Genomic DNA, 26,608 nt, shown 5'->3' on the forward strand with positions numbered 1-26,608 from the left:
TCTTCCTGCCCAGACGCAGATGGAGCTCCGTCTCTTGTGAATTCCAGGATCAGATCTCTAAGTCCCGCTCCAAACATTCAGCTGTTTCTGTCACCAGAGCTAAACTATCTGGAGCTTAATTGCTGCCATCTGCACATTTGCTGAAGGTCCCTGGTGCTCATCACCTCGTAATAACTGAATATACAAAACCCCACCATATCCAGTCAGTCGGCTTGCACATGATTTATTGCTGTGAGGAGGAGAGCTATAAACAGGGAATTTGAGCAATAAAAACCCTTCACGTTGAACAAACAAGTTCCACGCGACGCAAATCATGAGGAAAACGAGGAACATGTAAAATATGACAGATTGCCCGAGTGCTATTTTTCCTTTATTGGGAAATTGCAAGGTATTTCTTTATATGTATTTTGTAGTCACAAAATGGCAGTTGGAATACTTAAATATGAAGGCACAGTTTGAAGAAGGCGTTCCGTGTACAGACACGCACACCGACACACCTCCTGTCCAGTCGTGTGGCTGGACACCGACAAACCTCCTGTCCAGTCAGGCAGGGCCCCAGCCGGCCGGTCACCGTCTCAGCCAGTTTGCATCAAGAGAGGCCTTGAATAAGCAGTGACATCACTTAGCATACTGGACACGGGTGCCTCCAGCGCATGCACGGGCTGGTGTTGAGGTCACACACAATCACGGCATTGGGAATGACTTTCTTGACCACTCTCTGAGTCACGTTCACAGCTGACATTGCAGCCGTGGTCAGTGAAGCACCTCTTGCCCTTGATTTGGGGGGCAGACCAGCTGTGCTTGGCCTCCAGAGAGATGGTCCAGGGGCCAGACACACCTTGGTTTATGATCCGGGTCTGGACTTAGTAGGTGGTGAGAGGTGAGGAAGTGACTAACCCTCTAGAGCTTCAGCTGTATTATCTCTAAAATGAGCAAAAGATGAGAATCCGCCATCTTGGGGGTTACTAGGAGGCTAAATGAGATATGCTGTTAAGGGCCTCGCACAGGCTGAGCGCTCACTCACAGGACATTTATGATGAGCATGGGTGGTTCAGTGAACTCACCAGGATCTGCAGGAATCCTCTCCCTATCCCAGGCACATCAGGGAGAGTCACTGTAAGCACTAAGGTGAATTTCTTCACTGAAGATTAAGGTGTCTTTGGTGTAATGACCCCACCTGGCCCTGGGGTTACCAGGGACTGGAGACACAGCCACAGACAGGTTCCCTGCCAATGTGAGTCTCCAAGAGGCAGGGTCCAGCCTCTGCTTAGAAGCCTCTCTGTGAGCAAAGAAGAGTGGAATAAACTTTTGGGGGATTTCTCAACTTCTTTGACAATGGAGACAATATGCTTACTCAAAATTGTTGAAGTGATTAATATGATTAAAAATGTAGCAAAACACTTAGCACCAAGCCAGCACTAGCTGGAGGGAGGCTCCACTTTCATGTCTGCAGCGCCTTGGAGCTAGGGACGCTCTAGGCTAATGCAGTGAGAGCAGCCAGGGCATGTGCGGGCCACAGAGAGACTGCCTTTTTCGTGTCCACACGCCTTCCCTACACAGACCTGGGGCTTTGCCTCTGTGTAGGGTAAGGTAACAAGTATCAGGCTTTTCTGCCCTCTCACCATTAGGATAGAATTCAGAACCCTGTGGTCCCAAATGCATGCCTGATGGCTGGCACCTGGAGTAGGGTGTGGGCCTATGTAGATGGGATTCACCTGGGCTGAGACTGGGCTTTTAGGGGCGGCATGGCGGGAATGCTAACCGAAGCCGAGAGAAGCAGAACGAGAAGCAGAGAAGCCGAGAGAAGCAGAAGCAGAGGAACTAGAGAACCCAGACTGAGTGAAGTCTTGCTGGGGGCTGGGAGGCCTGCCAGCCTCCCGGCCCCCCAGCACCCTTGCCTCCTATATGCCTTGTAAATCCCAATAAAAGCCTGAAAACCCCTGAGGTCTCCAGGACTCTCTCCTCCTTTACCCGGTCTGCTGGATCAGAGAACCTGCTCTGTGGCCCTGTCCTGCCCCTACACTCTGACACCGGCACACGGTAGCTCATTCCTCCAAAGAAATCCTTTCTGGACCATCCCACCACCCCAGGCCATCCATTTCCAGCACAGCCGCCAACTCCCCCCACCAGGCTTCCTGTGAAGCAAAACTCAGTTTCCTAATTTGGAATGCAAGTGCAGTTTGAACCTAGCTCTGGAGTTTCTGCTGAATTTTAAGAGGGGTTGGCTCTTAGCTCAGCAAGGCCCAGAGGGAAATGCATAGATGGCAGGTGTTTGCACTCTAAGGAAATCCAGCATGACCCATATAGACTTTAGAGAAGTCTGGGGTAAATTCTCTTCACACAGATTTCTTTTTACAAAAATAGACATTCTTTAAATGTGTCTTTTCCTACAGCAATGAAAGTTTCATTGATAAAAATGATATTGTCACATAACTTTGGGAGAAGAGAGCTTCTGAATTAAATAGGAATACATGCAAATTTCCTTTATTCACCAGCTTATCTGAGCAGCTCAGTATTTTGTTTAGGGGTCCCTCTGCATACCACACAGAATGCCCTCATGGTTTCAATCTGAAGCTTGTGTAAACAAAATCATCTTTTAAATACAGGATGAGAGCTGGTTCTGATTTGAAGAGGAAGATAACATGTAGGGATTGATAGACTTTTGTCTACCCCATAATTTTTTGGGTCTCAACTGTCTTAAATCACCTGAAAGCCAGATACTCTCTTCTCCTGGGAAAAGGGCTAGAGAGACAGTAATAAGAGTCAAAAATGAGAAATCGCTTATTTCAATATATTTTCCTCATTGTACATATTTGGAAGCTCTCAAAACAATGGAGAAGTTAGAAAATGAGTTGAATTTGGATTTGATTCCCATCTTCCCAGCTAGGTGATACCGGTCATTTTTCCTGACCTTCCTGAACTCCCACTTCACACTTGTAAGAGCAGAAATCAAAACAGGCCTTTCAACATGATGGAGACATTTTAACTTGCTGGCATGTGCTTAGGCAGTGACTGGCACACAGGAGGCACTAAATTAAATTATAACAGTAAATATTTATACTTTACTAATAAAATAAATAATAGCCTTGTTTCCCTTAGTAACAACTGTCTCTTTCTTTTAGCTTCAACTCTTTTTGGCTTTTAGCCCCCATTACATGGACTTCTGTTTCTAAAAAGCTGGTAAACCCCTGTCTTCACACAGGAAACTTGATGGGGTCTGCAGACCCGAGTCTTTGAAACGGGTCACTGTGGCAGACAGACACATGTTCAGGGTCCAGCGAGCTGTGCCACCCCAGGCAGACACAGAGTGAACCCACTTTCTGGACTGACCCACACCCCGCCTGGACCACCTCTGTCATTTCAGGCAGGTCTGACCTGGAGTTCAGCTGAGTCTCCCAAGCAGCTGGGGAATGTCCCAGGACACCACTGTCCTGGGTCAGAGAGGCCATCCTGGAGGCCCTACTAGCTCCCATGCCCCCACAAGTAGGCAGGGGACCCTGACTGGAGGAAAATTTGGTGCTGGGCTCCGATGGCCCTTCTGAAAATTGGCTGGCCCCGTTCTGACCCTGGAAAGCTGGGTTTTCCTATGAACAAGAATGAGCTTTATCAAATTGCATTTCCAACTGGAACGAAGACCATCTGTACCCTTCCTGGTGTGTGAGTGAAGAGAAACGTAACCTCAACGATGCCCTGGTCAATAGACACAATTTTCCACTGACAATCAGAGCCAAGCAACCGTTCATCCCACTTGGCAAATATCTGGTAACCCAGGGATGCAGAAATCTAGAAGTCAGAGATAGTCTAGTATACTGTGGTCACAACTGTCTGTTCTTTCTGAGGTTGTTCCACTGTCCTAAATAGTCTATCTATTTGTGCCATGAACACAAAGTATCTGTGGTTGACATATAAAGAAGGAGTTAGTTTAAAAAAAAAAAAGAAATAAAATAAAAAGGGAATCCGTTTAAGAAAAGAAACAAAATAAAATTAAAAGGGAATTGGTAATATTAGATGTCAAGTTGATTCTGCTCCGTGTGACTCGAGCAAGAACCAGCAGGACTTCTGGTAATCTGGACAGGCCAGGTCCACTCGGGGAATTGTCCAGACAGCTCAAGAGAGGCACTTTCTTTGGTGTGTACGTGGGGTGCTTTCAAGTTGGGGACCAGAGTCTGGGCCCAAGCTGCCCCCTTGGGTCCCTGGTGGTCAGAGGCAGTACAGGGCCAAGGGTCTGGATCAGGGCAGTTAGAGGTGGTCGGGAAGTGGGCTGGCCGCGGCTTGACTGTGGGTGTGAGAGGGCGGGAGTCTTTGCAAGCACTGGGCCAGCTCCCTGATCCCGTGGTTTTGCCTAATTGGCAATTTCTGAGAAGTCAGGGTAGGATTCCAAGTCTGCAAAGATGTCGTTGGGGTTCCTGCAGCTCAGGTTGCAGAAGCAAGCGTTAATCCACAGCACCTGGCGGGAGAAGCCAGGCCCGTCGGGACACTGGAAGGAGACGCGGATGGTCTTAGACTTGTAGGGGATGCAGCACCTGTGGTCCGTGCAGACCCCGCAGTACTTGGGCCGGTAGGAGCGTGTGCTGACGCAGCCGGCGAGGGTGAAGTTGACGGGCGCCGCTGGCTGGTACACGGCCAAACACTTCTTCCCTTCCTGCAGGACAGGAGGTGTCAGTCTCAGAGCTTCTCGCTCACCTGGGGGAGTGCTCCGCCTCACTTCCAGAAGGGCTAGCTAGGGAGGACTCATGCAAATACAGGAAGAACCAGCCAGAGGACCTGGGGCAAAGTGAGGCCCACAGACGGTCCAGGTGGTGTCTCAAGCCTGCCATTTCCCTGGTCACCTTCGATTCTGCTCCACAAAGTCCAGCCCTTTGTCAGTCTCACCGGGATGGAGGGTTTCACAGCTCCTTCCCCACGCCCCCAGATAGGTGGTGGCAGAACCAGCCTCATGACTGGGGGATGCTCGTTACCCTGACCTCCCCCTGGTCTGCCCACACTGCCCCGCCTCATCACACAGCTCGCTCCACTGCACAGCTTTTTTCAAGCATCTGTCTCTGCACTGAGCTGGGCCTCCACTCTGTCTCCTGAGATTGGGGCTCTTTCTGGGGCTCTTTCATCCAAATCTGTGCCTGGTGCCTAGAGGGCACTCGCAACACACTCCCTGGGCTAATGGATCTCGGGGTCTACTGTGGACCAGCATCCCACCAGAACTGGGAGTGGAGCAGATGCAGACTCTGGGGGGCCTGACTCTTGGACAATTTGGGGAGTCCTCTTAGGGCACCCTATGATGGAAACAAAATGCAGCAGGGATCACGAGTCACGACCAGCCCCCTTCCATCTCCCCCCACTGCACGGCGCATGCTCCAGCTCAGGACCTCTGCTCTGGCGTCCCGCTGCGGTGACCTTCCTAGTCATGCCTCAGTGAAGACTTGTCCACGGAGAGACGGATGCGCAGGAAGCAGCAGGAATGTCAGGGGACGGTGGCAGGGAGGAGAGTCAGAGAGGAAGAAGAGAGAAGGAGGAGGAGGAAGAAGAGAGAAGGAGGGTCCAGCTGAACACATGATGGGGGGGGGCAGGTCCAGAGGACAGGGGGCATGTCTGATCTCTAAGGAGGACTGTGGGCAGCTGGGCCACCCTCTCCTCAGCATCCCCGAGGAACCATCCGTGGCCCCCAAATGGAATCAGTGCTGAATCCTTACTTGTTTTTATTTTACAGGACACGAGCACCCACGGCCAATCCTAAGGCAGAAGTGAGGGGCCTTGCGGTCCCTGCCAGATCCACTTCTAGCTGAGGACTGGGTCTGAGCCTCGAGGTCCCCACCACCCTTCAGCCTTCATTTTAACTTTCTTTGCCTCTCCGACCTGCAAGAGGAGCTTCGATCAACTCTGTTTCATGGACGAGGGGCCTGGGGCTCAGAGGGGTGAGAACAGTCCCAGCGCCATGTGGTCAGCAGCCGAGGGGCCCCGATACCAGTCCCAAGCCCCATTCATTGGCCCCTATCACCCCGTGTGACTATCATCCCAGGGACAGAGTCTGGGCTGGAGCAGAGGGAGAGCAGCAGGGGTGAGGGGCCCTCAGAGCCATCACAGGGCAGCACCCCTGAGAGTCAGGAGTTTTCTAGGGGGTGACCTTGATTTTTTTTTAAAGATTTATTTATTCTTTCATACAAGAACGGGGTACAGACCAGATGTGCGGGAGGGTGAGAGGATTCACCAGAGACAGAGCGGGGAGCAAAACAGGTAGACTGACGAAATATACTGCTGAGGGGAGCAGCGGGCGAGACAGGAGAGGTCTGCCGCGCCGTGTGGGATTCTCCCTGGCTGGCCGGGATCGAACCCGTGCTGCAGAGGCTGCAGACAGCTTCACAGCGCGGCGCTCAACCTGGGAGGTTGAGCCACCAGGGAGGCCCTTGATTCTAATACTACAGCAATCACTGAGTGCAATTCACACGACACCGACCACCAGAGGCACACGTTGTCTCAAACAACTGCTGGGAGGTGGGCCCCTTCACCCCATTTTACCACCGTGTGAGGACATGCGGGGCCAGGCTTGGAGCCGGGCTGGGCTGCAGGAGCGTCGGGGGACCCACCTTGATGTGCTGGTGGAGCTCCAGGCCGCAGGGCCGCAGGTTGCAGAGGCGGCTCTCCTGCGCAGGCCAGCAGCGGGCGTTGGCGTTGGAGATGCGCGTGGACACCCCCAGGCCGCAGCTGGTGGAGCAGGGGCTCCAGGGGCTGGTGTGGGCCACGCAGTTCCGGTGCCAGGGCTCTGCCACCGCGGCCGCTGCGGGGGGCGGGGGTGGGGGTGAACGTCCTGCCCCCACCCGTGCCCACCGCGCTGAGGGGGGCCCCTGGACCGCAGAAGGAGAGGGGGGGAGTCCGACCCCACAGGGCAGGGGGCGGCTCCCCAGCATGTGCCAGGGAAGGGGTGGCCCTGGGCTTCTCCGCCTCTGGGGTCACCAGGGGCAACACGCAGGCTGGAGGGGCCCCCAGTTCAAGACCGGGGAGCTGCACCCCAGCCCTGTGCAGCAGCCAGCGGGCTGCGTGACCTGAGCCGCTGAGGGGCTGGGGCGTCCACCGGCGCTGCATGTGGGCGCAGCGTCTGTGGGTGCGGGGATCAAGGCTGAAAGGCCCGTCCCTGCCCTGCAGGGGGATGTCTGTGCAGAAGGCAAGATGGGGTGAGGGGCACAGACGGGGTCAGAGCCCAGTCGCAGGTTCTGAGCCCCCCACTGTGGAGCGGGTACCCCCCACTAAGCAGGTCGCTGCTCGGCCTGCACCGGCCTACACGGGCTGATGACAGCACGGCCAGGGCTGCAGTAGGAGATGCGGGGGCTGCCCTGGCCCAAAGCCACCCAGGCAATGGGAGGACCCATGCTTGGCTGGTCCAACTAGCTGTGGTCCCCACCTCCAGGACAGGGGTGTGACAGGTAGCGGAGAGGGGGGCGCCAAGAGGGCTGGGGATGGAGGCAAGTAAACGGCCAGTAAGATGGAGGAGGGAGAGTAAGCTGGAGGAGAGAGGACTAAGATGGAGGAGAGAGGACTAAGCTGGAGGAGAGAGGACTAAGATGGAGGAGAGGAGCCCCATAGCAGAGGGCACCCGCCTCCTGCACCCACCGAAGGCGCCCGTGTGCAGCGGCGTCGTCTGGCGCGGCCTCCTGGCGTCGTCGTCGCACACCCACTGCTCACAGCAGTGCCCAGGCACACTCACACGCCGCGGGTGGCGGCACCAGAGGCGCGGGGGGCGCTGGCGGAGGCACCGTGGCGTGCAGCCCACCGCGCCGTCCACGCACGTGCAGTTGTACCTGCAGTTGGGCTGGAAGGACTGGCCGTTGTCATAGCGCACGCCGTCCAGGAGGCAGCCCACGCCGACCACCTCTGGAAACACAGACCTGCTGGCACCCAGCCTGCGGCTGCCGCACCGCGCCCACCCAGGGAGCCCCCCTGTGGGGCAGGGCAGGGCCAGGGCCGGTGGTGGGACTCTAGCCCGGGGCATGCAGGGTGCTACCCCTCAGCTCCCAGTCCCTGAATAGGCCCCAGTGCCAAGGCAGTGGGCTGGGACCCGGGGCTGGCATCCTGCCCTGTCGTCAGCACCGGGCACAAAGCCTGGTGCTGAGAAGCATCTGCTTCTAGGGCCACATTCTGAGCAAGGCAGACTTGTTCAGAGGCTTTGAAAAGTGGAATCTCATTCATTCAGTGTGTTTGTGGGGTGGCCTAGCTTTGGAGGTTCAGTGGGGATCACAAAAGCTCCAGAGCTTGCCTTCTAGTGGAGGTGGCGGAGGAAAGATGCGGGAGAATGCTGACGGCGGCAAGAGGCCTGGGAAGGTGGGCAGGGGACACGTGCAGCTTGAAACAAGGTGGCAGGCATGAGGGGGAGGGGTGAGCCCCTCAGGAGGGCAGACAGAGGTGGGAGCAGACCTGGACTGTGGCAGGGGGAGCTGGGAAAGGGAGAGAGGAGGAGAAGCCTTCTTGTAGGTTTAGAAAAAGATGCAAACCTGTAGAGCCTAGTACCATGCCTGGCACACAGTAGGTGCTCAGTCAGTATCTGTTGAATGAATGACATGCATTACGCTTCATAGGAACACTGCTGATGAGTTGAGAATGGCTGAAAGGGGACGAGGGTGGCGTGGGAGGACACCTCCAGCCATCCAGGCAGTGATGCACGTGAGAGGGGCCTCTGCCTGGACCAGGGAGAGAGCAAGCGCCAAGTGGAGAAGCTCCAGGTCGTTTCGCCATAAGCATCTTGGCTGCAGGTGTTTCCCCACTGCCTGACTGGCCATTGCACCAGAGGGACATTCAAAAGCACATCGTGAAACATGAAAAATAATCACATAATTAAAAAGACAAAATGTAAAACAGTTGAATATGTGAATACCTTTAAATATGTGGATTCATGGCATTTCTTTGTAAAGAACTGATTTTCGTGTGTGGACTGTACCTAAGAAACTGTCTTCCAAGACTTTTTAGTATTTTTTACACTCCTTTGGTATTTTTCGGTGATCAAACTTACTAGAAGGGTGAAATCAGAGTGCAGAATCAGATTGCATGGTACTGGAGTGTGAGCAGACATATCACAGAGAGCCCAGGATAGACTATATATGATAGAGACATGTCTATATATGCATAGAAGTCTAATAAATAAACACATTCTGTTATAATCATGAAAATGATAGCATGTGAGTATGCAGAGTTAGTTTCCCATTCCATGAATGGGTAAATGAAACCAAGTTGACAACAAACTTAAAAGGAATTAAACACTTTAGATGAATAGAAGAGTTGATATGAATCGATAAAGAGAATCAAGGATAGTTAATATGATCAAAGACATTAAATGCCAAAGGGGGTTGATTCAATCATCAATGGAGAAACTGAATTGTCACCAATGAGTTCTTTTCTCTGGTGGTAAGGTGCCTCCCTGACAGCAGTTACGGGCACAGCTGCTTGGCACGAGCATGCTTGTGGCAGAACCACCCTGCAGGGGTTGAAGGGCCCAGTGCTGGTGTGTGGAAGGAAGGGCGCAGGATGCGCTGACGAGTGGGATGTGGAGACCAGGAGTCACAAGGACCCCTGCTTCTAGACCTGAAGAGGGCAGGCCTGGGGGGTGGAGGTCAGGAGTGTCTCACTGCACACCAGGTGCCTGAGCGACAGCCGAGAGGCCGAGGACGGAGATGGATTTGTGAGCCTGGGGTGCCGGGAGAGCCCGGGGCTGCCAGACTGTCCAGGGCTCCTGCCCAGCGTGCTGTGTTCTGCCTTGAGGACAATGGAAGTGCTGGCAGGGAGTCCAGGCCACAAGCTGCCCTGAGGTGGGGTAGTTTGGAATCCACCGTCAGCCATTGTTCTATCTCCTGGGCTGGCCCGGCCGTGGCTACTAATAATTCCTGCATCTCGCAGAGCAAAGGCTTCCTAAGCGTTGCCCCCGATCTTGGGCACCGACTTGCTCTGTGTCTGGCTTTCTTGTGTTGCTGATTCCATCCTGCAAGGAAAGGCTACTCCATTTTCACCTTTGTTTTCCCCATAGAGCAAAACCGAGCTCAGCGAGGCTGAGTCACGTGCCCAAGGTGACCGGCCGGATGCGGGAGCAGCAGGAAGCAGAGGCTCAGCCTGTGGGATGTTGGTGTGACTCCTGTTTTTCCTGGGCTGTGATTGTGCAGGGAGGAGGCCCGGGAAGGAAAGGCCCTCACACTCACTGGCCATCTGATCTCCTGCCAGCCCCTTCGGATACGTTATCTCGCTCAGCTCTCCCAGAGCCGGGACCGGCAGGGCTTTATTCGTTAGGCAGACAGGAAAGCGCAAGGAGGGCAAGTGATTCGTTAGCTCAAGGTCACCAACCGGTGAATGATAACTTTGGGATAGACCCAGGGGATCTGACTCGCCAACCCATTTCCTTTCACCAGACACCAGTAAAGGAGGGGAAATCGGGGGAAATAAAAGAACAAAACCAAACAAAACAGAGGAAGCTCTGGGTGAATCATTCATTTTTGGATTCTGAGTCACCCCTGACTGCGCCCTCTTGACTCAGGCTGGGCAGGAACACTCCATACGTGCATGAGGACAAGGCCTGGGTGTGTGTGTGCATGCACCTGCGCACAGGCATTGGAGGGATAGGGAAGGAAGGGTGCAGAACCCACACCTTCACCCCAGTGTGTGGGAACTTGAGACAGAAGGCAGTAAAAGTGCCCGCGAGCCCCTAGCCCAGTGGTTCTCACCTCCAGTTGCTCCATCGTACCATGTGAAGCGGTTTTTAAAGTTCTGATGCCCACACCATGCCCCAGAATATGGTGGTGGACCTGGGCCTTGACATTTATTTTATTTTTTTTTTTTTTGCCTTTATAGTTTTTAAATCTCTCCAGTGAATCCAATTTGCAGCCAAAATTGAGAACCGCTGCATCTAGAAGTTGCTCAGTGTCCGGAGAACTTTGGGAAGGTGGGGGGACAGGGAGGTGGCGTTGCTGGCCCTGACCTGCCTGTCTGCCACAGGTTAGAGGGAAACCAGGGGATATACGATGCATGCTATGGCTGTGGACGGGCTCAACAGCGAACTCCTGCACCCCCTCTCGAGTCCCCCTCTTACCATCTATCTCATCTCAGATTTGCGAATCCAGGTATGTCCTGGTGAGCTTCATTCCTAATGAAGGACTTCTAAAGCCTCCTAACAACGGGTCCTTCACTCCCTTCACTCACACCCCTGATGGGCTGTTAGCTGCTTGGAGGCAGAGACAGTGGATCATGCGTTGTCATAACCCCATTGCTGTATTATCACTCACCTAAGTTCACTATGTGAATGAGCCAATGGGTGGGTCATTGCATCGATGGACAGAGTGGGTGGGTGGGTGGGAGGATGGATGGATGGATGGATGGATGGATGGATGGATGGATGGATGGATGGGTGGGTGGGTGGATGGATGGTGGGTAGATGGATGTGAGGTGGGGTGAACTCTAGTTTTCACTGGGCTCCTACTAGGCATTCAATATCCCAACCACCCAAAGACTTAAATATCATGTGTTACATTTTCCTTGATGAGGAAACTGATACTTAAGAAGTAAGTAGCCTGTCTAAAGTCACAGTCCTAGTTAGTTATGGTGTCCCATGCTTGACTTGGGTGGTCTGTCTCTCAAGACTTGGGGAAGTTTGCTTCTTCCTGACTCTTCACACTGAGTTGTCTGAGCCTGGGACTAGATGGCACTGCCCCTCCTTGTGATGACCATAGGCAGGACTAAGATAGCCTCTACGGGGTAAAGTTAAAACAAAGCAAATTCAACAGTCATGGAGAGTGGTGAATCACATTTGAAACTTTCATGTGTTCCTTTGTTTATTCTCAACAGCCCTGTGAAGTTGGTTTTATCAGGCTCCTTAAGTGATGTGCCCAAGGTCACGTAGCCTGCAAATGGCAGAGCCAGGATTCAAAACCCAAATCTGCTTGCTTGTAAATTTCACGATCCTTTTGCAGACCACACTGCCCTGGGGCCTGACCCCGCTTCATTAAATGCAGATTAGTGTTTGTACACCCAAAATAGCCAAGGAGTCTAAATCAGAGGTCATTCTCTACCCACAGATGTATTTCATTTGGCCAAAGAAATGTTTTAAAAAAACTTTTGGAGCATGTCATCAAACATTTACAAATCAGGCACAAATCTGGATTGTCTTGACAGAGCACACTGTGGGGACCAAGTTCACTCTCCTGCTTAGTGGCAGTGACTGGGACCCAAGAGAGGTGACCCCTGCTAGCCAGAGCTTGTAGCTTGCCACAGTCCCACCATCCTCTTGAGTTATAGACGCCAGTATTGAAACCGCTCGTTTTTATTGCCTGCCTTGCCCTGGCCTACTTCCATGCACATCAGCAAGGGCAGATTTAGCCTGTCCTGGGAACTACCCATTAGCTAAGTTGGCCGTTTGCTAAAATATTGTCTATTTAGAGGAACTCTTCCTGCTCTTTCCCCTCTGGCCCTGAGTGCCTCCCCTCGATCTCTCAGACCCTGGGCTGTCTTCTTTCTTGCACTCTGGTCTCGTGAACTCAGATGCTATGGCAGCAATTCTGGGTGGTTCAGTAGAACCCTAGTGAATAGTGTATGTGTGTTCACATATGCCATGACTGAGTGTGGCTTGTGTGACTGACTGTGTGTGTGTGTGTGTGTGTATTGGGGGTAAGTGATTGCATGAATTAAAATCTACCTGGACAAAAAGAATTTACTGTGTAACTAAGTTTGAAAAGAAAAGACTTCTTATGATAACTCCCTTTTTTGAATTTGACAATGGACACAAACATGTAAAACCTCTGAGAATACTTGTTTAACTATTCAGTCCAGTGTCTGCAAACCTATATGACCAGGGGACGCCTGGCAAGTGAAATACCAATTAAAATCTCCTGCAGACCGAGTTTTCTTTCCAAATAAAAGGAAGGGAAATACTCGAGACTCGTGATGAGAGGGAGTAAGAGGCTGCAGTGAGTGAAGGCAGGACTTGATGTATAAAGAGATGAGGGTGATGGGAGGGTGGTCTTCCAGGCCCCTGGTGGGGAAGGCAGGCAGGATGGTTCCAGGCTCTGCGTGATCTCTGGGTCCACGAGAGAATGTCTATATAAGCATGGTGCCTGGCACAGGGTAAGATGTCAATAAAGCTTTAGCGATTAGTCTAATTGCGGTGAATGGAATTACCTCCTTAATGACCTAAAGAACAGCTGTAAAGGGCAAGGAAATGAGACGGTGTCATATAACTAGCGGTGGTTCTAATGCAAGCAGATGCAGCCACGTCTCCTTGCTGGGTGTGGAGAGAGAGTCCATGGATGACTCTATGTATTAGTAAGCCCTCTCATATCACAGCATGCATGAGACTCACTGGGAAGCTTGTTCAAGCTGTAATTCCCATCTCCACTTCCAAAGACTCTGACTCCATCACCCTGGGGTGGGGCTCTGGAAAAGCATGTTTTGCCAACACATCTTAAGATTCTGTGCAGGTGATGTGGTAAGCTCTCTTTGAACGCACTGTTTTGTGGAGGTAATAATGAGTCTCAATAAAAAGAACAAAGTGGAATGAGTGGATTATAAAGGGTGGTTACTTGGAAAGCTGGACAGATGAGTTGGTATGAAAGTTGAAGTATGAACCAATGATAAAAGAGCAGAAAGCCCCCATAAAACAACCGGGAGGTACAGAAAGGATGATCTAACTTAGCATTATGTGTATAACCCACATGAGAAATTTTCTCAGGAAACAGAATGGGTTAGCAGGGGATGAGAGACTACACTGTGTGTGATTATATAATGGGATATATGGAGTCATGGTTACAGGGAAGATTTGATTCAACACAAAGAGAAGGAGGAAGTCCTCGAGTTAACCAGGCTTTGTGTAACTTTTTAGAAGTTAGGCTAGTGGGCTGAGATGTCTAGTTACCTCTCAGCACCATGCTGGGTCATGTGTCTTAGATAAAAGCTTAGATGATTCACACTAAGTGAATATCAATCCAGAGAGAAACAGATCAGAAATCCCCAGAAAAGTGGTCTCTGGGAACAAAAAAGAGAAAACAACAAACAACAGCCCCCTTCCCAACACTGGGCTATTATGAAGATGAAGAGTAAAGAAAAAACAAAGGCAATTAAAAACCCCAGGAAAAGCAAAGACTTCATAAGGATGGAAATTCAAGCAAGTATGCTGTCTCATGCTGCAAACAATATTTACATAGTTGTAATATTGTAACTACTGAATTATTGTATAACCAAAAAGTATGACAGCAATATTGGAAGAGAGGGAAGATGACAGGTAGTATTGAGGAGCTAAACCAACTATAATATAAGATCATTAATAGATTGTCCAAAATTGATATTTCAAGTCAATCAAGATTTAACAGAAGGCATGTATTATATAGTGGTGACCACCAGAAGAAAGGACTGGAAAGTTAAAAGTAACTAGTAGCTGGGAAAATGTGGTTGGATGGTAGGAAGCGATGAGTGCAGTCTGCTAGGTTTTATTCTCTCAATGCTGCTGATGTATTTGAAGCCATATTATTTGAATTTACAATAATACTAAAGTATCCAGAGCTCTACAGGTGGCCCTGAGAGACCATGGGCATCAGCAAATAAGGAAACTAGGCAGGAGGCATCGCTGGTGACTCCTTTTCCACTGGGGTCAGCCATACATGCACCTCTAAGGGCTGAGAAGAGAGCAAGAAGCCAGTTTTAGAGGCAAGGGGAACGAAGGCACTGCTACCGCCTCAAGCATGGCCCAGCCCTTTAATCACAGACTGGATATAGGATCCTGGCCACAGGGAGGGCAGTGCGGGGGGGCCCTGGCCCTTGCTGGGGGTGCTGGGGTAACTGGAAGGCAGGGAGGGTCTCACTTACGTGCACACACTCCTATTGCGTACCTCGGGCGGTCCCCACTGTAGTCACAGTAGAGGCCCCGGTGGGGGTCACAGATGGCGGCCTCCGTGCAGTTGTCCCCGAGCTGCTGAGCACACATCTTACAGCACTCACAGCCATCGGTGATGAGGCTGACCCCCAGTGGGCAGCGGGGCGGTGATGGTGGGCACTCACAGGGCCACTTGCAGAACTGGGGGCGTGAGGTGTCCTCCAAAGGTGCTGGGGTGAAGGCCATGGATGTAGCAGCTGGGGAGAGGTCCTATGGGGGAATGACAGAGATAAAGGGGGGATGCAAGGAAGGCAGGAGATTCAAAGCCCAAGGGGCTTACAATCACCTCCCACTCTTCAGGGTGTTCAAAAGAAAAATACCGATGGTCTCCCTCATAGCAGGAATTTAGAAAACCTAAATAAGGGACCAGGAAAAAGACTAATTACAATAATGTAGAAATCAAAATCAACAAGCAACTATAAAACAAAGACACACTGGGGAGGTAGGAGGGATTAGGGTCAAAATAAGGGGGGTGGAAATTGTACGGGGAAGATAACCAAGATGAAAATGCATCCATTGTGCAAAATGAAAAATGATGTAAAAATATATAAAATAAAATAAAATAAATTAAAAAACAGCTTTGCATAACATTTTATTTTCCTACCATGCTTTTCATGGCCAGATGTCGCCTTTCTTCTCAAAACCAGTAGAACCAAAGAGCCTGGAGCTCAACATCAATTGTCTGAATCTAATCGAGTGGAGACTCTTCATGTGGTTCCCTGTGGCTGAAATGCTCTTCCCACCTCCCTTCACCTGGCACCTGCTCTCAGGCTGCAGCTTAAATACCCACCACTGAAGAGACCCCCCTGGGCCTGGGGATTCCTGACACCTCCTGGCAGACACTCTACTCTGCATGTTAGTAATTAGCTGCATGCCTGTGAGTTCTGCAGGGTTACACCTGTGAGCTCCATGGGGAGCAGCGTCGGGTTGGTCCCCACAAAGAGTCTGACCCACAGAAGCACATAGGAGGAAGGCCTGGGCCTTGTTTCTCCAGATGTCACTGAACCTCTCCCTCCTTCCTGCCCTGTCCTTTCTGCTTTGGGGACAGACAGGTAGCTTCTCTGCTGGACCAGAGACAGAGACCCAGGATGGCAGAGAATCATGCTCGTATCTTTTCATTTTCTCAGCTGACGTGGTTTGGGGAAGCCTTGCTGGTAGGAACAAAGAGCGCTGAGGGTGGGCAGAGCTGGTCCTGGTCCACCCAGGAGCCATTAGTTTGCCTCCCCTCATTTGCTTTTCCTCAAAGACACAACACAACAAAACCTCAAACCCTCAAACCAATGATACCAAGCTACCAGTCCCTTTCCAACGCATGCACCCTTTTTTCTGACTCCATGGAGACTCCGTGTCTATGTATGACCCTAAAAGACTCAGAGCTTCATGAGAATTCACAGATCATCTCTGACCAATCCCCAAGCCATCAGGACACGCTCTTGGTAAAGGAAATAGAAAAGCCCTCTCCTCCAGGAAGACTTCCATGCTTTCCCCAGACCATGTTAGAGAGGCCATCCCCCTTACTGGAATGTGAACTGGTAAAGGGCAATATCTGTCCCTGACTTCTCTGTGCACTTGAGACACCACTTTGTGGGGCTGCCTGGTGGCAGGGATGTGGGATTCCCCATCACAATGGGTCTGTGACATCACTTGATATTTAGAAACCCTCCCTTGATCCTGGAAGGTGTCCTCCCAGCTCTGGTTGAGGTTGAGGGCCGAGAGAGGAACAGGGAACTGAGAAGTAGGGGCTTTCTCTGTGCCCTTGGAAAACTTCCTAAGCTTTCTGGGCCTTGACTTCCCCATCTGTGCTACAGTGACGTATTGTCCCTTTCTGGGAGTGGCTGGGGGGTTAGGGGCACAATGCACGTAGAAGCCTGGCATTCCTCTCCTTCCCCTCCCCAGCCCAGCTGGGCAGTGAGCTGAGCTTCTCAGGCTGTGATCTGGTGGGTACCCTTCTTCATAAGGTCTCTGTCCACCCTGCTGTCTCCAACCAGTTTAAAGCTGCCCAGAAGGAAGCCTCCCTTCCTAGTACCTGCAGGCCCCCCAGGCTGGGGCTCAGCAGGGACCTCCCTGGGACTGGGAAGCAGGGCGTGGAGGTCCGCGGAGCTGAGCCCTTGCTGTTGGCGCCATCTAGTGGTGGGACATTCCCAGCCCACAGTCCAGGGGAGAAGGTCCTTGACCAGAACTGCACCCTGGGGCTTGGCGCTTGACCCTCTGACTCCTGGCTGCCTTATCCAACACAGACAATCCGGGGCGGGGGGTGACAGAGGCTATCAGTAAGTCCGAACCCCTCCTGGGAACCAGTCTTTGGAATGCCCACCTGCAGCAGGTGGCTGCTTGGTTCCTGGCCTTAGGGTGGACAGCTTGGAGGGGGATGCAGATGGAGTCACACATTCCACACACTGCAGGGAAGGTGCGAAGGGAACACTGTGCCAGGCCCTGCGGGAGGAAGGGCACCCAGCCCCAGCCCCTGCCCTCACTAGCCATCCCCCATAGGCCAGAGGACTCTGACGTGGCAGTTGTGATCCACGGAGGCCGCTGCTGACAGAAGGCACCTGCCTTTTGTCCATCCTTCATTCCTCCACCCTCTGGCCACGATGCACCCAGTCCTCCAGGCAGCTCTGCTTCCAGCCAGGCCCAGTCCTCAGTGCTGACCTGCAGCAGGGACACGGAGGGAAGAAGCAGCGACCTGCCTGGGGGTCTGCAGGGATCCCCAGGGCTTCTGGGGAGGAGGTGTGGGGAGCAACTGTGAAGACCGGCACTGTGAGCATGGTAAGTAGAGTCGTAGCAGCCGCCAGGCACCCATTTCATGGCTGGCTCCCCGTCAGCCTTGGCCGACAGCCTGTGTCTGGGAGAAGGAGGGGTGGTGGAGGCGACCCCCCTTGGTGATGTGGCCCCTGTGCCACAGCCTGAGCTGCTCCCTTCCTCCTGCTCAGCTCGCGCAGCCATACCCCACCTCTCCCCACAGCCCCCAGTGACCCCTAACAGCCGGCTGTCATCGGAGGCCCTCCCACTGTGGTCACCAAACTTCACTACATGCTAACACTACCCAGAAGCTTTAATAAACGTTGATGCTGGCCACTGTCCCCAAACTTCCTGACATAAGTGGCCTGGGATTTTTCCAGAACTTCTGAGGCAGCAAAGGTTGTAGACCACTGACCTATGGATCTTGTTAAAAGATTAAAAGGCACTCCACTCTCTGTATATTTGGCTCCAGTCCTTCTAGCTGAGCCGCTCCTGGAGCTTTTGCCCTGTCCCACCTCCTTGGTGCCCAGCACTGGGCTGCCACGCCCTGGCCAAGCTCTCCGTGGGCCAGGGCATGGTCCCCAGCCTGGCTCTCCTGCTTTGGGGAGGTTGTACCTACATTTTCCACCGGGGGGCAGGGTTGAGACAGAAATGGCCTGAGGCAGCAGGGAAGGTTGAAGAAAGGGATGTCCTGGAAGCACTGTCTGCTCATTTCTTCACTGAAAAGGGAGGCCGCGGGGATAGGGAGAGTGGGAGGATACGGCCAGAGCTTGGGCCCAGCGCTGCGGAGGCATATGGTCCGGCCCACACTCAGTGATGCTCTGTTCTCACATCTGGTGCAACAGACTGTCAGCCACGTATGAGCAGGTGGACACGATTTTCTGAGGGCCTCCTAGGAGCGTACCCCTAGGGACCTATTCCCCAGCCCCGCTGAGAACGCCCTCAGTTCCTAGCTCTCACCCTGAAGTCTGGCCCAGGGTTTAGAGGAGCCAGCTCTGCTCAGAGCTCAGCTCCCATGGCAGATCTCCAGGGACACGGAGACTCCAGCGGACCCCAGGGTGGCCAGGCTGCGAGTTGAAGGACGTGGAAGATTGGGGGAATTTCCTGCTAATTGGCTCTTAGAGAAAGTAGAAAGCGCAGGAAGCTGGGCTGCTTTCCAGCTGAGCCACTTGTGTTCCTGTGTTTAGACATAAAGCACCTGCTGAGAGCCAGGCACGAAGTTCAGGGGACACCCAGGCTTCTGAGAAGACAGGGGCTGAAAGGACTGCTGGGTCATGGATGAGGCTCGCAAACCGCAGCCCACGGGCCACATCTATCCACGGAATTTTCACAGGGGCTCAGGATGCTCTTTCCATTTTTAAAAGTTTGTGAAAAAGAGAGAGAGAGAGAGAGAGAGAAAACCGGATATTCCACGCAGTCCTTAAAGTCCACAAGGCCTGAAATATTTACCCTGGAGCGTTTATGGAAAGTAAATGTTTGCTAACTTCTATGATGGAGCGGGGCAGCCAAATGAGCTTCGGAGAGTGCATCTCAGGCGCAGGCAGTGGCCAGCCCTGCAGACAAGCACACTTAAAACAAGCTCATCTTTGTGGGCCCATGTTCACATTCCCACAGGGTAGAGGTGATTGGCATTTGCCCGGGGGCACTCTCAAAGGGCAGAGTTGGGATTTGAACCCTCCAGTGTCTTCAGGCACCATCCTGAGGGTGTCTCAGAAGAATCTAGGGGAGGGTTGGGGGGGAAAGTGACAGAAGAAAGAGGCAGGAGCAGGGAGTGCTTCCTGGAGGAGGAGGCATTTATACTGTATCTTAAAAAATGAATGAGGAGAACTAGAAGAAGAGCAGAGACAGTATCCTGGCCGAGTCAGCACGCACAGGGTGTGGCAGGGGCCTGGAATGGCCAGTGGCCAGTTTTGCCTGGTCTTAGGGTTCAAGGACATGGTCATAGCAGGCCAGGGCTCATGGCCAGAGAATTTGGGAGTCACCTTGAATGGAGGAAGCATGACTAGAGGGACTTCCCAGAGCATGGCCCCCCTTTTCGGGCACAATGGCCAATGACACCCTTTCTAGAGCGGCAGCAGTGAGAGCCCCCTGCAAGAATGATGGCAGCTGAGCCCGCGCCGGGAAGGGTGGGCCACCCAGGGGATGCCGGAGCAGGGCCCAGGGCCTCAGGTGCCAAGGGCCAGTCCAGCCGCCGCCATGTCAAGACTGAAAGTGAGCACTGGTGGGGGTGGGGGGTGGGGCCAAGAAGCCTAAGTCAAGGTGATGTGCCGCCTGCGCTGGTCCCAGCTGTCCTGAAACCTGCTGTCCTGCCCAAGGACAGCCCCTGCCCTCTCAGGATACCCCTCCCCTGTATACCCCTCTCCCGGCCCCCAGCCAGCCCTGGGCAGGCTCCAGGGAGCTCCAGGCTCAGCAGGACCCGGGGGCCTCTCTCCTGGGGCCTGGGATCGCATCTCCGCCCCCTCCCTGCCCCCGCCTCCCCCCCAGAGCTTAGCAGAGCCAAGTCTGGACTTGTCTCCAGATAGGGGCCTGGGGTGGGTGGCGTGGATTTTATCACATCCCCTGGAATGTCCATTATTCATGTTCTGAGAGGCCCAGTTCCTTCTCTGATTCTGTCTCCCTCTCCCCCTCTCTTCTTTCAGGGAGCAGAGGAGGCGGGGGGAGGGGCGGAGAGCTGCTGCCCACAGCAGGTCAGGGCTGGACAGCAGAGGAGCTTCTGTGTAACTCTGGTGTTTGAGCCTAAATGCACGTAAGACTCGTTCACGCGCAGGTGCCTGGGGTCTCCCCAGGAACTGGAGCTCAGGGACCCGGAGTTGCTATTTTTCCCCACAGTCCCCTGAGCTCCCCTCCCAGAAGCCCCTGCACGCTCCGCTCTGCTAGTGTAAAAGTCTGTCCCCAACACATGAACCACGCATTTAAGGCCAGGTGGACCCTTTATCCCACAGCTCTAGAAACAGGAAGGGCAGGGCACAGAGCCCGGCTGCAGCGTCCACAGGACAAGTAGGCAGATGGGCCACGAAACCCCTCGGGTCAAGGGAGCCCGGCTCTGGGTTGTAGGATGCAAGTCTCCTCTGCAAGCATCATCATCACCATCCCCATGATCACCATGATCACCTCCTTCATTGTCACCACCGTCATCACCTCCATCATCATCATCACCATGTTTCTCTCTCCTCCAGGATAATCCAGGAGTGCTCACAGCCTCGTGTGTGCTGGGAAGGCCAGCAGGACGTGGAAACCCTGGGCTCTTCAGAAGATGCCCCAGAGTTGAGCCCAGCACAGCCCTCCAATTGTCCATCCTCCTGGTGCTGAGACCAGGATCTTTGTCACCCTTCACACCAGCTCAGCCTGGCACCAGCCTGCAGACTGTGCTCCCCGGGGGAGCCGGAATCCCCTCCCTGTGCTCTTGGAACAATGGGAATTAGCCCGGTGTCCCCAGGGTCTCTTCACTCCACTTATCTCCATTTCACTCTTCCTGTCTCCAGCAACCCGAGGGGCAAGTCTACTATTATGCCTTTTTGCAGAGGAACAAACTGGCTCAGAAAGGCTGGCTTACTTACCCGAGGGTGCACAGCTCATCATGGAGGAGCTGGGATTAGAATCCTCAATATCCCCCCCACACACACACATTACAATCCCTCCACGTACATGTGTGTCTTCCCAGGTCGACACTATGCAGAAATACATCATGTGAACCATATTTATATTTTTAAATTTTTCAGCGGCCACCTTAAAAAGTAATAAAAATCAAGTGAAATTTATTTGAACAACATATTTCATTTAACCCAATATGTTAAAAATGTCATCTCCACCTGGAGTCAATAGAAAAGCTCATAATGAGAATTCTACATTCTTGTACTCTGGAAATGCGGTGTGTGTTTTACGCTTAGAGCACATCTCATTTGGGGTACCCGCATTTCAGGGCTCAGCAGCCTCATGTGACCAGCGGCTGATGAACAGACACGCAGGCGTGGCCCCTGGGGATTCTGGCCGCCCCCAGTGTGGCTTTCAAGTGGGTTGGTTATGCCGAGTGTTTAGGACACTGCCCGACTCGCATCGTTCCGCACTGGGTCCGAGGAGCAGGGGGTGACTTGCGTTCCCCGTGCACCCTCGGGCACTTACACACCACGGGCGTTCCACACTCAGGACAACCAGCATCTCAGACTCGCACTCACACCTGTGCACATGCACCTCAGAGGAATGTGGGCTCACCTGTGCACACCTAGTGCTTGCCCGGGAGTTAATGAGCACAGCCTTGGCTTAGCCAGACAGACCCTGAGGCTCCCCTCCAAGCGCCCCACATTTCCTGCTCATTGGCGGGAGCCTGGTGGGCTTAGGTGGCCGATCCATTAACAGGCAAGGGAAGCTGGGGCCCTGAAGCTGGCAACATCAGCAGCAGAGCCTGCACCCGCCTGTGTCTCCTGCATCCCCCTGTCACCCCTCACTCCCACGTTTTCCCTCCTCACTGGCCTGTATGCTTTGAGGGGAGGGCGCTTCTCATTTCTGCACTAGTGTGTGCTCCAGGGAGGCGGAGAGCAGGCTCTAGATTCAAAATCAACTCCACAGATGACCACAAGCTGTGTGGCCTTGGGCAAATGACTTACCCTCTCTGAGCTGGCGTTTTGCATCCACAAAGAGGGATAATTACCTCCACTCCATCGTGCTGGTGAGAGTGGCAGGAGGTGGCTAATAAGTGCTCATGAGCGCCTGTTGGAGAGGGAGGGCCGTTTCCACCTTCACAGGCGCCGCCTTTGGCAGTTATCAAAAGGCAGCCCCTTCGCGTAGCCCATAGTAGGTGCTCAGCACAGAGAGAGGAACAAAGGGCCAGAGAGGCCAGGCACGTCTGCATCCTCATCGCCTATTAAACCCCAGCCACGCTCGCCTCTGGCTTTCTCCCTTCCTGACTTGGCATCTTCCTCCCTCAATTACGGGCCCTTCCGCTCACGCTCGCACATCTGCTGGGCGAGTTCTCCTGCTCGCTGCTTCTGAGACGCTTTTCTTGGCAACCTTTTCTTCCATATGAGCATCTATGATCATTTTTTCCACTGAAGCCCCGCTGGGACCCCGCCTGGACTTGCTTTCGCTTTACATGTTAGTTTGGGGAGGGTGCCGCGTCGGGCTTTGGCATCCAGCGAAGCGCTGCTACCATGTGTCTGAGGCCTCATGGGGTGTCGGGGTGCCCTGAGAGTGCCTGCATTAGAGGTAATTATGGGCTGGGAAGTGTTGGGGCCCCAAAGATGGCCCCCAGGCTGGGGTCCTCAGAGGGACAGACCCCGCCCCCCCGCCCCATCCATCCCACCATCAGGGTCTGTCTGGACCCTCAGCCCCCGGCATCCGGGCCCCTCGGCCAAACCCGGGTTCTTTCCCCTGCTCTGCCAGCACTGCTGTTCTGGGGAGGAAACAGGGCCCGACTACTTGGACCCCGCCCAGGCCTCCCTCTCTCCTCCTCCCGCTCAGACCTCACTCCCCAGCCCTCTCACCTCGTCCCCATCCAGTCCCTGCGCTCCCAGCACAGCCGCCCAGTAAGGGCTGATTTGGCTCCAGGGGCTGGTTTGGCTCCTGGGGATGCTGGGTTTGGTCTAAACTTGGAAAGTCTCTCGAAGAGCAGGATTTGGCCGCTTGTTACCTTGGGGTCCTGAGCAAGTCCCTCGCTTGTTCTGAGTCTCCATTTCCTTCCCTGATCAACTGGAATTGACACCTCGTTTTGTGGGGTGGCCAGGGCCATGCGAGTATGGAGACCCCAAGCAGGCATCGAGGCTCCCGCTGGGAATACCCTGCCCAGCCCGCAGCTGGCGCCGGCTTTCAGCCTCAGGTCTGGCTGAAGCAGGACTGGAATTTTTGAGCCCAAGCCTCAGTGTCCTCACGCACCAGTGGGGCACACAGACGCTGAAGGAGCCGTCGGGGTGATCGGGTCACGAAGCCAGCCGGCCAGGTTCCCTCTGTCTTGCCTTCCTTCTGGCCGAGGCTCTGGCCTGGGCCAGGGCACCTCGCCGGCTGCCCCTGGCTCTCGCCGCCCCAGCCCCTGCCCACCCAGCGCCTGCCTCCTCGCAGCTCCGGGGGCTGACTTTGCTGCCACGTGTCTCCACCGCGGGGTCTGTGGAGGTGCGGCCTCTGCCCACCCCCTGGCTGTGCCTGGGGTGGGGTGGGAAAGAGAGAAGGCCCAGGGCCCCCGGGAAACAGCAGGCTTCCCAGGCTGGATCTCAACACGCGCGGCAGAAGCCGGAGAGGCCCGTGCAAGCCCGCAGCGGCGGCAGCTGGACGAGCCTCTCCCCACGCGCTGCTCAGGAGGTGCTTCTGCTGGAAGCTGGCATTTTCCCGGCCAACTTTTCTTGGCCTTCTCCATCTCCGCTCCGGGTAGGATCTCCAGCACTTGGAGACTCATTTTCCAAGCTCAAGGACTCTAGAAGTATCCTAAACATGTTCTCACTTTGTGCAGCTCAGAGAGGGTGAGCGACGGACCCGCAGCCACACAGCCAGTCTGGGCAGAGCTGGGTCGGGAGTCCAGGCCCCCTGACCTACTTCTGCCTCCTGCCCCTTCCTGCTGCGCTCAGGTGGGGGAGCATCCAGGTGGGGAAATGGGTTTCCCCAGGTGCTGCCCCTGGCTCCTCACCCTGCCAGGATCAGCCCTGGGCCTGACCCTCGGCCTCACCCTTGCCCCTGAGTGGGCACCTCCCTTCCTGCCCCCATTTCAGCCCTCACCCTGCCCCCGCCCACCCCCCAGGCAGCAGGACCCATTGAGAAGGAAACCCGGTTCCTCTCCGCGTCCCTGCGGGCAGACTCACCATGGCCGGGACACCGCCTGTGGCTGCTGCTGTCACAGCTGCCAGCATCCAGGGCAGGAACCACCTCATGCCTGGAAGTTAGTGGCAAAGCATCCACCGCGCAGCCCAGAGGAGCCGGACACCTCGCGGGGAGCTGGGTCCAGTCTGGCTTGCCCATCAGGAGCACCAGCTATGCCTCTTCCAGCAGCCCTTGGGGGGGTTTATGAAAGCGAGAGCTGACGTCAGGGGCAAGGACAAACCCTGCATTTTCCTCTGAAAAAACTTTTCCTGCCTCCCTTTTTTTCTTTCTTGCCTCTGTCCCCACCTCCAGCCCGGGCTTGGCCGGCCTTCCTGGCTCTGACAGCTCTTAAAGGGAAAGTCACAGGGCTGGGGTTTCACTGGGGCGGGAAACCCTCGGGCAGGAGCCGGGGTCACCCTGCAGGCTACTTCCCAAAGGTGGGGTGGGGAGAAGGCCGGGGGCGGGACTGGGAGGCAGAGGTACGGTTACCTGGGAGGGGCCGGCGGCAGCCTGTGACTTTGAGAGGACTCCCAGCGGAACAGAAACGCCCTCCCATCTCGGGCTGCTCCTGCTTCTGCTTTTCATTTGTCATCTTTCCCTCCTCTCTGTCTCTCGCCTGCGAGCGAGCAGGGAGGACGGTTTTCAGAACGCCAATCTAGAAATGATAGGAATTCACAAATGAAATCAGCCCCAGGGCTCTGTTCTCACCACCACCTCCTCTACTAAAATGAAAGCCCTGCTCGCCAATTTGGGGGCGTTCCCTTTCCCTGTTCATCACCCAGAACTTCTTGGGTGTGGGAGCCCGTCCCCAAGTCTGGGTGTCCCTGCAGGGTGTGGGGGGCCTGCCTTCGCCCTGCCTGGCACTGGCCTTGCAGGTGAGGTGTGTGCTCTAGGCAGACCTGCCCTCATCCCCAGGTGGACCCCCGACCGCCTCCTGCCTGGTCCCCCAGCTTTCCTGCCCTCTGCCCTCTGCTGTCCACCTTTCTCAGAGCCATCGGACTGTTATGTTCTTGGGGAAATAAACTAAGACGCTGGCTCGCTCCTGGACAGAGCCTCCCAATGCCTGTATTGCTGAGCGTGAACCCCGGTCTCCCCGCAGGGACCCTGAGGCCAGCTGCCTCCCCAAGGACACAGTGAACTGAAGGGGGCAACTTCCCATCCCTAGGCCCCCACCCTGTAGAGCTCTCCACACTGTGGGAGGGAAGGAGGCCGGGAGGGAGGGGGGAACTGGAGGAGGAGCTGCACTTGTGCACAACTCTTTGGCCACGTTGAGCTCCCCAAATTATCTATAAGAATGTATCGCCCATATCAGCTTCACTGCTGAGCGAGCCAGAGGCTGGCCTGCATGCTGGACCCTGGTTGGCAGCAGGGTGGCGGGTGCCAGCCTGCCCTCTCCCCGGTGAGGGCTAGGGCATAGCCAGGGGCTGCTCTGTCCTTCTTGGTCCTTTATTTCTGCTGTTGCCACAGTGTCCACAGCCCATGACAGGGCCACACAGGCCCGGGGATCTTGCACTCATCCACTGGCTCCATACCCTGCTCCCCACGCACCCCACCCCCACAGCAGGGTCTGTGCCTGACTGTGAGGTCCGTGTAGTGGTGTGGTGCCAGCTGTTCACTCGATAACCCTTGTTTATAAAGCACTTACTATGGGCTAAGCCCTCTCTCACCGCCTTGCTGGCTCCTTGCTCATTTGCCCTTCCTTACATTTGGGGAAATGGAGGCACAAGCACAGAAGGAGCTGCCGAGGTCACATAGCATCAGGGGGCAGGCCCAGGGTGGGCTGTGGCTTCCTGCTCACTTGTGAGTTTCCGCAATAGGTGCCCGCCAGGTCCCCTCCCTCCTCCCACAGGCGCTGCCTCTTTCTGCTGGGTGGCTTCTGACAGTTGCCTTAGTCTCCCTACTATGTGACCTTCAGGATCGTCCTCACGCCAGGCCCCTGATGAGGGTCCTCCTGTTACCCCGACAGCAGACCAGACGGTAACCCTCAGCAGGGCTGGGGTGTTTTTCTGGGTTCAGTCGGCACTTCACCATCAGTTGTCTTGGAAACTGACGTCCTCGAAGGGCAGAAGGCTCAGTGCTGCCCATGCAGGTCTAGCTAGGACTTTGCCTCCTGCCACTTGTCTTCTGTGTGACCTTGGAAAAGTCACACGACCTCTCTGTGTGCTGATTTCCTTGTCTCTAACCAGGGGTAAGAGAGGCACTGATTGTGCC

The 26,608-nt window shown here is 54.3% G+C and overlaps 1 protein-coding gene and 1 long non-coding RNA gene across 5 annotated transcripts; one reads left to right on the forward strand and one right to left on the reverse strand.

Moving 5' to 3' along the window:
• CCN4 (cellular communication network factor 4) lies at positions 1–25,052 on the reverse strand. Of its 3 annotated transcripts, XM_037501566.2 has the most exons (6): positions 24,887–24,910; positions 24,400–24,588; positions 14,815–15,091; positions 7,600–7,860; positions 6,579–6,769; positions 1–4,642 (listed from the first exon to the last, which is right to left on the reverse strand). In XM_037501566.2, exons 2-6 carry the CDS (start codon positions 24,466–24,468, stop codon positions 4,343–4,345), a joined length of 1,098 nt encoding a protein of 365 aa, XP_037357463.1. In that variant the 5' UTR covers positions 24,469–24,588; positions 24,887–24,910; the 3' UTR covers positions 1–4,342. The 3 variants fall into 3 exon arrangements, with proteins under 3 accessions (XP_037357463.1, XP_037357457.1, XP_037357459.1); XM_037501560.2 differs by lacking the exon at positions 24,400–24,588 and having other exon boundaries at positions 24,887–25,052; XM_037501562.2 differs by lacking the exon at positions 24,887–24,910 and having other exon boundaries at positions 24,400–24,831.
• Positions 16,558–21,363, forward strand: LOC119237598 (uncharacterized). Of its 2 annotated transcripts, none has more exons than XR_005123370.2 (3): positions 16,558–16,818; positions 17,372–17,647; positions 20,797–21,363. It is a non-coding gene; the product is annotated as an uncharacterized LOC119237598 (long non-coding RNA). The 2 variants fall into 2 exon arrangements; XR_005123371.1 differs by lacking the exon at positions 20,797–21,363 and adding an exon at positions 17,844–18,061.
• Positions 25,053–26,608: the final 1,556 nt, after the last annotated feature.

Source organism: Talpa occidentalis, unplaced genomic scaffold (assembly GCF_014898055.3).
Source record: "Talpa occidentalis isolate TD23 unplaced genomic scaffold, MPIMG_talOcc4v2.1, whole genome shotgun sequence".
Taxonomy (NCBI): domain Eukaryota; kingdom Metazoa; phylum Chordata; class Mammalia; order Eulipotyphla; family Talpidae; genus Talpa; species Talpa occidentalis.

Bases quoted from the DNA above. Each gene is read 5' to 3' on its own strand.
- CCN4 (XM_037501560.2), bottom strand. From the start codon at position 24,982: ATGAAAAGCAGAAGCAGGAGCAGCCCGAGATGGGAGGGCGTTTCTGTT. The intron at 15,092-24,886 runs GTAACCGTACCT...ATTCCCCCATAG, and splicing joins CTGCCGCCGGCCCCTCCCAG to GACCTCTCCCCAGCTGCTAC. The intron at 4,643-6,578 runs GTGGGTCCCCCG...CCTGTCCTGCAG, and splicing joins AGCTCCACCAGCACATCAAG to GAAGGGAAGAAGTGTTTGGC.